Source organism: Rhagoletis pomonella, unplaced genomic scaffold (assembly GCF_013731165.1).
Source record: "Rhagoletis pomonella isolate Grant_MI unplaced genomic scaffold, Rhpom_1.0 Rhpom_scaffold_00625, whole genome shotgun sequence".
In the NCBI taxonomy this organism is placed as follows: Eukaryota; Metazoa; Arthropoda; class Insecta; order Diptera; family Tephritidae; genus Rhagoletis; species Rhagoletis pomonella.
In genome coordinates, this window is record NW_023459179.1 from 1 (window position 1) to 8,991 (window position 8,991).

Here is an 8,991-nt window from a genome sequence, read left to right on the forward strand (position 1 = left end):
CCGAGAGCATAAAGTATGCCAGCTGAAATGTCTTCGGGGTTCAACATGCAATCGCTTTGAAATGTGTCTGGTACAATTTCAGTATCCACAAATCCTGGGCTTACGCTCTGTAAAAAAAAAAAAACAATATATTAAATATTTCAATATAGATTTCCACAATTAACTATCTCATTTTATATTTGTACTTACAGTAACTTTAATTTTAGTTTTATAGCCACGAAACTCCTGCCGCAAAACCTCCGTAATCGAAGTGATAGCATATTTGCTTGGTCCATAAATACTGAAATTGGGCACCTCATCCGGCGGACAACTCAACACACCATGTCCAGTTAGGCTGTTTATGAGGAACACATGCCCATCGAAATTACGCGACTTCATTGACTTAAAAGCGCGTTGTGTACAATGAACCACGCCCACAATGTTTGTTTGCAGCACCTGATTGATTTCGCTAAGACTCTGTGTTAGTAAGGCTCCTGGTATCAGCACGCCAGCGTTATTAATTAAAATATCTACACCGCCAAGTGTTTGTTCAATCCAATCGAATGTGTCGTTCACATCATTTTCCTTTGTCACATCACATTTTTGTACATGCAGCCGTGATTGTTGATCCTTGGGCAAAGTGTTGCGTATCGCCTCCAATCTGTCCATGCGACGCGCCAAGGCGACCACAATAACACCATCGCGCACAAGATCTTTTACGACAGCTGTGCCAATGCCCGAACTGGCACCAGTGACTACAGCAATGCGATTATGCCAACGCTCCATTTGAAATGTTTATAAATATGTATATTTAAATTTGCGAGTATGTAAAAAATGTTAAAACAAATCTTTGTTGTTAAGTTTGAGGACGCTTACTCTTACTCTACATATGTAAACACTGAACAGCACGTTTTAGCCGCCACACTATTTATATGATTTACTGATTGGCAAATTTCTTGTTTTTTTTAGCGATTTCATTAATCAGGGCTCATGTTATCTCCTCTGACTATGCTTTTTCTATTGCAGCGCGCCGTGAGTAAGTAAAAACAAAATAATAATATTTTCATATTTTCCTAGCATGCAAATCGGAGACTCATTGTTGACTACACATATAGAAATACGTATACTACTATAGTACACATAAATATTTATACAAATCTACATCTATTAATTTGAATACCACTAATCAAGTGAAAGGTTGTGAGGGAGCATGAGTGACTTTTTGTTCTTTCAAAATAAAACGGCTGAGCGGATTTGAATCAAATTTGGCACACGGATATTTTATAACCTGGACTAGCATATAGGGTGTTTTTTGAAGAGGGTTTCCACCTGTTTTAATAAAAAAATTTCCAATATAATGTCAAACAAACGAGAATTTAAAAGGCTTTATTTTGAAAGCATGTTCGAAAAGGGTTGCCACTCGTTTAAAAATTAAATTCAGCTAAAATTAAAAATTCAACGAAATATTATAATGCGCATGGCAGAGGATAGGGATTTAAGCAAATTTTATTATGAAAATATTTCGAAGAGTGTTGCCACCTGTTTAAAAGTCAAACGCAATTGTAATGAATATATAAGATATTACAATATAAATTTCAAATGAAATACTTGCTTATATATGTAGATATGTTTGTAGGTTTGAGAAATACTTAGCTTGAAATTAATTCAAAATTTCTTTGTAATATATTGAAATATGAGTATCAATTAAAAATAGTTTAAGAAAGACTTATTTCGAAAATATTTTTAAAAAGTGTTGCAACCTGTTTAAAAGTTAGGTTTCATTTTATCAAGAAGTTTAGTGAAATATTACAATGTGTATTACAAATAAAAGAAGTTTAAGAAACCTTATGTTTGAATATATTTAAAACGTGGGTGCGTTGCCAGCTGTTTGAAAGTCAAATGTAATTTAACCAAAAAGTTCGAGGTGCTTAATTACTGTCACGCAAAACAGGCCTAAAATGCATTAATTCAAATTAATTTTGAAGTGGGTTGCCACCTGGCAACCTGGCAGAAGAGGTCATCATAGAAAAAATAAATAAAATTATTTAAAAGAATATTTACAATCGGAATATCCTTTGCCATTTACAGAAAATTATTTTGATAGCATCTTATTATAGATGCCCAACTTTCCCAAATTGATATTGATATGTAATAAAAAAAAGGTAGATCACAGAATTATAGCATATCGTCGTCTGAGTTGAAGATCGCCCTATCTCGGCTGCCGGTTCGAAAACGCCCTAACTCAGCAAATGGTTGGAGAATGCTCTATTTCAGAATTTGGTTGAAAATGCCCTATCCCCGAATTTTGTTCAAAAATTACCTACCGCAGAATTTGGTTCAAAAATGTCCTATCTAAACTGCCGGTTAGAAAACTCCATATCTCAATATAAATTGAAGATATCAGCAACCGAGTTAGGTCATTTTTCAAGCGTTTGCTAAGATACGATGTTTTCGAACCGGCAGCTGTGAATGGAAGATCTTCGATTTAGCCGTTTATAAGCTGATGATATATGCATATATCTTCACACTTACTCGACTGGAAGCGAAACGTTGAAGACCGCCCACTACGCCTGCAAGACTACTATAGATAAAAACTGGAGAATAAAACTACATATCCTTCACTGAATTTACACAGCTGTGGTCTGAGCCCTATCATCGTCTACTGGCCCGCGCTAACCGAAACTTTGATCAGAACCAAAATAAAATCAGTCCTGCGAACGGAGTGCACGCTTGCCACGGCAGCCCTGCCTTTGATTCCTACCAAAGCTCTGGATGCGTTTTAAATCGGTGCTATCCAGCCATAGAGCGACCTCAGATTAGGTCATGCCATGCTTCTTGAAACTCTTCCGAGTAATTGACGCTACACTCTTTCCATTCAGCAAATTCTCCAGAATAATCCCAGAGGCAAACGAATAGAAAGATGTCACAGTCGTATACTGAGGGTCGAAGGATCTACACAGATGGTTATAAACTAAACGACAGCGCAGGTAGCAGGCAGCTCTCACTAAACCACAGTGGTCATTTACGTGGCCACTGTGGCGTTTTTAAGGCAAAACTAACCGCATTAAAGGAGTCCGCTCAACTCTTTCAGAAAGCCCTTCACGATCTATTCATGCAACTAGGCTGCTATCAAATTTTTTAAATGTGGCAAAACAACGTCCAAGTTAGCTCGAATCGCTACTTAACTGTTGCATGGGTCACTGGACACAGGGCGGGTTCCTGTTAACTGCATGGCCGACGAGCTGGCAAGAAAAAGTATAGAAATATCCGTGGTGAATTCTGCCTAGGAGGTGGGCATGCCTCTAACCTCCGGCAAACGCAATTTGAAAATTTGCTTCATGGAGGAAGGCCGCGGAACCCCCCTGTCTGACTACAGGTCACTTCTGTCCAAAATTCGACCAAAAGCAATACTAAGCTCTTAATCGGCTTGACCGCTTCTCTCTAATCCACGGCATTAAGTTGGGATATCCAGCAAAATATCTTTGCCGCTGCTGCGGAGACGAGGAAGAAATTGAAAGTATTGCCATTGTCCCGCCAGGCGCGCAGTCATTTCTTTAACAAATATTTTAAGAATGTTTAGCCGAATTGAATTTAATGAATGTTCTCGATTTTCTGCGCTTTATTAAGGGCACTTTGTGGTTAAATTTCTAAGAAAATGAAAGAAATTTGGATAATTTTCGCCAGTGGTACCGCGAAATTACTGAGAAAAGCCAGCATAAGTAAGGTATTCGTGCTTTTCTTGCTCAGTACCAGCTACTCTAACTTTACCTTCTAAAAACAATATTTATTTTATACATACTTATATATGTATGTACTCATATATTTCCTGCACCCACGATTGCCAATTTATTATGCTTCGATTTCTCCAAATTTCAGAATTTATCATCAGGTTTTTTTTTTGCTAATTATTTTGCTTGACATCAATTTTGCACCTTACCACCTTGGTCATAAGTTTAGTCATGAATATTTTCGCTGGTAATTGAGCTCTCTGCGGTGGTGGTAATGTCTGCGAAGCGCAGGAAGAAGAAGAAGCGAAAAATGTGATAAAATGGTGCCATCAAGTTTGCCCCTTAATCGATATTCGATTTAACGCTTGCTTAATCGACTTGATTGCAATTTATATCTATCTGCATATCTATCTGTCTATCAGCGTACCGATAAATACGTTTACTTATTTAAGTATGTATGTATGTATAGCGTTAATGTATGCGTAAACTTTTTCGCGGTTGGCCTGCTTATGCTGGTGGCATACTAGCACGTGCCAGGTATACATACTATGTATGTTCACACTCACATACATTCAGCATAGCAATAGAAATGGTCCAATTAGTTTGACCTTCAATGGCAGTGAACTGGTTTCCTTCGTCCAATCAGCCGTATTTCCATGTGGCTGGCTTATCACAACCAACAAAACGCGTGCGCCAAATTTACAACTTCGATAAATAAATTTCTCCAATGTTGCACGTTCGCCAATGACTTTACGCTCACTTGCCACTACTGGCGTGAGCATAGTTGTGTTGTGGTAGCGCTGCTAGTGTTGTGGCTCTTGCAAGCAGGCCAGTCACGCACGGCTTCACCCCGACTGGTATCCGTTTATGTGCCACGCTTCCGCTTCCGTATCAGAGCGCGAAGTGTCGGACTGCCTGATCGCTTGGCTGCTTAATGGCGCTGCTTTTCACTTACAATAAGATGGTGCTGGCTCTGAGTCGTGTTTCTTGTATACGTACCTAAATATACGTTTTATCTTCACATAATTTTCCTTTGTTTTATATTCACCTTGTTGCGATTGCCTGCTGACATTGGCTTGTCTCACTTTGGCATTCAACCAGCATCCATTAGCGGCAGAAGATATCTATTTTATTTTCGACACTTTTGTTTCCAATATTCTTTCTGAGTACTGGTCTTTTTTTTGTCGGAACCAAGCAGAAAAGAGCACTCAGATTACATGCCGTCCATTGCACACGTACAAATAAATATGTGCATACATATATTGTATTGCATTTTTCACAATACTATTGTAGTATTTGCCTGCGCTGGTAAATGCTGGCGGAAATTTATTTTTCCTCGCCGGTATTTTGGTATTCTCCCACAACAGATACCTCGCACGCAGAATGTTTGAGAATATTTCTTGCCCGACATGAAAAAGCGAATCTTTTATTCTTTTTCGTGATAACAGAAACTTAGTAGGCAATAAAAATAGTTTTTCTTTGACATGTTAAGGTATCATAAGGAACAAATAGTATGTATGTACACTACTTTCTAAAAAAATCTCTCACCGGGGGCGATAGTCAGATCCCTTGGGACAATACACCACATAATCAGTGACAGAATTGTTGCAGCGGAGTGGAATAGTGCCACCATCCAGCGCAGGCTAAACAGGGGCACGCCCCAGGGTGGTTTTCTCTTACCCCTTCTCTGGTAATAGGTAAGAGATATGGCGTTTCTGGCTCTATGAAATCATAGTCAAGTCATTTATGAAGTCTTACAGCCGCACTCAGAAACGTTCCTTAAATTAGCTCTAACGGGCACATAACTAATCATCGTTAAATCTGTTAATTAATGTTTCCTCTCAGAGTTAAAAATTATGAAATAAAAAATTTAAGTCTGGCCCCAGTTGCGGCCCTTCATTTTTGTGGCATCACTCACCTTTTTCGTTCAGTTTGAAATAAAATATAAAAATAAGTATTTATATCATTTTGCGCGCGCTGGCTCAACACACGCAATGGCTAAGTGAGGAGAGCACTGGCGTGCCATTCGAGAGATCCGTGTTCGGGTCCTAGGGCAGGAAAATTTGCTTTTTCCTTTTTTATTTAATTTTTTTTTCTTGTTTAATTTTTATAAACTATCTTTATTGAATTTTTTTTTGCTTTTTTGATCTAATTTTCTTTTGATTTATAGATTTTATTGCTTTAAAAGGAAACATTATTTTTTTTATTTAATTAAATTGTTTGCTTAGAAACAAAAGGCAAATTCTGGCATCTATCTTTCAACTTACCTCAGTCTTTCAAGAGACAAAAGTCCTTATATTTCGGCAACTATCTTGAAAGCCTTGTCCTGTATTTTGAATAACTAATTGAAAGTTCTGCTAATAGTGTTATTATATTTATCGTTTAGCAATAAGTTTTGTAAAAACTAAACGAAATGAAAAAAAAATATTTTTTTAAAGCAGGAAAAACTAAAAATTTGAGAAACTGAAACTAAAAATATGAATCAAAAAAGTTTCCAAACGTTAAATAAAATAAAGAATATGCATTTTTTAAGCAATAAAACTTAAAAAAAAAAATTATTTACCGAGGATTGAACTCGGTTCTCTTGAATGGCACGAAAGTGATCTGCTCACTGGGCCATTGCCACTGTTACAGCATCGTTATCGAAATTGAAATTTATTGAAAACAAACAAAAAATTTCAAAATCATTCGTTCAAAAGTTAAGTAAAGGGTTTTGTTTACTTAAATTTAATGTTCATTAAATGCCGTTAACGAATCATTAACTGACTCTGAGAGGAAATTTTTTCAAATCATTACTGAGGGACACCTTAAGTAATCATTAAACGACTCTGAGTGTGGCTGTTAGAGAAGTCTACGTAAGTCAGCAGGCTGGAGCTATTACAACGAGCTGCGCTCACAGGAATCAGTGGAGCGCTCAGAACCACTGCCACTCTGGCTCTTAACGTTATGCTTAACATAGCACTTGTCGACATTGCAGGTAAAAGGGCTGCAGCAAGTGTGGCGGTCAGACTTAGCCGCACTGGTTTCCTGGCGGCCCCGGGGTCTAGACAATCTAGTATTATCGGCGACTTCGATTTCTTTTCGGGTAACATGGAGCCCCAGTCGGTGATGACGGAGTCGATGTTCCACCACCTGACTATGACGAGGTACGAATAGTATCGCACTTGAAAAAGAACAAAGTTTCTGGGGATGACCGCCTGACAGCTCAGCTGTTCAAGTACGGCGGCAAGTTTATGCAGAATATGGTCAGATGAACGCATTGTGCCTAATAAGTGTGCCTTTAATAATAATAATAATAGAATGACGCTTTATGCATGTTACTGTTTGTTAGATTTGTGGCTTAGGCCTTGATGTTGTCACACAAAGGGGAGGGATCTACAGTTTTATGCCGACTCCGAACGTCGATGGTATTTTTATGAGAAGCTCATTTTCATGACAGATATCGCAGGTTTGCTCTTTCCTGCCGAAGGGCGACTGCTGTTAAGAAACTACCTTTTTTCTATATTTTTTGCGATGTTGCTTTGACCAGAGCTTTAACCCAGTCCCTGTGGATTAGTGTGATTTTAGGTCGGGAAAATCCACCATCGATCAGGTATTCACAATACGCCAAATCTTGGAAAGGACTTGCGAAAAAAGATTCGTCAATTTCAAAGCCACTTTCGACAGCTCAAAAAGAATTTGTCATTTTGCCGCGATTTCTGAATTTGGCATCCCCGCGAAATGGATACCGCTATGTAAAATGACGTTGAGCAATACCACCAGCTCCCTGAGAATTTGGAAAGACCTCTCAGGATCGTTTGCTCCCAAGCGGGGTTTCAGATCGGGCGACTCTTTCTTGTGCGATTTGTTTAATCTGATATTGGAAAAGACAATAAGAGATGCAGAACTGAACCGACAATTACTGGCGTATACCGATTACATCGACATTATCGGCAACAAGAACAGCGTGGTCTGTTCTGTCTTTTCAAAATTGAATAAGGAAGGAAAGCCATTGGGTCTGGTCATCAGCGAGGACAAGGCGAAGTATCTCCAGTCATTAAATAAACTCGAATCCCTGTTGTTTGTTATAATTTGGAGAAAGTAGAGAATTTCATTTAGTTGGGAAGCAGCATTGGCACGGATAATAATATCAGCATGGAAATTCAACGCAGAATCACTCTTGCTAACAAGTGCTTCTTTGGACTGAGTAGGCAATTCAGGAGTAAAGTCCTCTCTCGACGTACGAAAACCACGCTCTATAAGTCACTCATCATGCCCGTGCTTGACAACATCCGATGAGGCGGCTCTTGGAGTGTTCGAGAGAATGATTTTGCGGAAGATTTACGGGCCTTTACGCGTTGGCGACGGCGAGTACCGCAGACGATGGAACGACAGCAACTCCGCTGGCTTGGCAAGGTTATTCGAATGGGCACCGACGGTCCACCTCTGAAAATATTCAACTCGGAACCCGCTGGTGGTAGCAGAGCAAGAGAGAGACCCCCACTTCGATTGAAATACCAAGTGGAGAAGAACTTGGCTTTACTTGGCATTTCCAATTGGCGTCAGTTGGCACAGAAGAGAAACGACTGGCATGCTTTGTTGAACTAGACCAAAATCGTTTAAGAAGGGCATTGATCACTGCGCACCTAGCCTGGTAAATAACTTCGAATTCTAGTAAACAATTTCATTCCAAAAAAACGCTTAAAAATCAAAATAGCTAACGTAATTTGTTAATTTTTTATAATTTTTCTTCATAATCATTCTTCAAAATAAGCCTAAAACAAAGTTTCTCCATACAAGTTCACAAGTAGAGAAATAAGCTACATAAGCGCTTAAGGAATGAAAATGTGCTATGCAAGTGAAGTGGAGTGTACATAAATAAATAAGTGCATACTCAAAAGTAAATTTTCATTTTTTATACCTCCTTTGCCATCGGTGCGTTTTGCGTACGTGTTGTTTGCACATGTGTTTAACGAAAATTGAGTAGAAGATTTCTTTCATAGATTTACGCGTTTGTCTTGATTTGTTATTTTGCAAACTTGCGAAAATTTCACTGATTGCATATTTGCTCGCCCGCCAGGTGCACGATTCACGATTAGATGAAGAAAAAGTTATATACATACCTTCTTGTAAATACATACGTACGTACGTACGTATGTTTAAGCAAACAATGGCATTGCTTTATTAGGCATAAAATTTAGCGCAAATACCTTAAGTACGGTTGAGTACTATATACAGATTTGCTAGAACTTTGCCTTTGGGCAACGAAAAACTGGCAAAATCTGCTTAAAATTTTACTACACCA

General features: G+C 38.5%; 1 protein-coding gene across 1 annotated transcript; it reads right to left on the reverse strand.

Moving 5' to 3' along the window:
• Window positions 1-48: 48 nt before the first annotated feature.
• Window positions 49-765, reverse strand: LOC118751268 (farnesol dehydrogenase-like; the record flags this gene model as incomplete). The annotated part of the gene is given in 2 exon segments (XM_036486050.1): window positions 49-107; window positions 190-765. Coding segments are annotated over 2 exon segments (635 nt in total), but the record flags the coding sequence as incomplete, so codon positions are not given.
• Window positions 766-8,991: the final 8,226 nt, after the last annotated feature.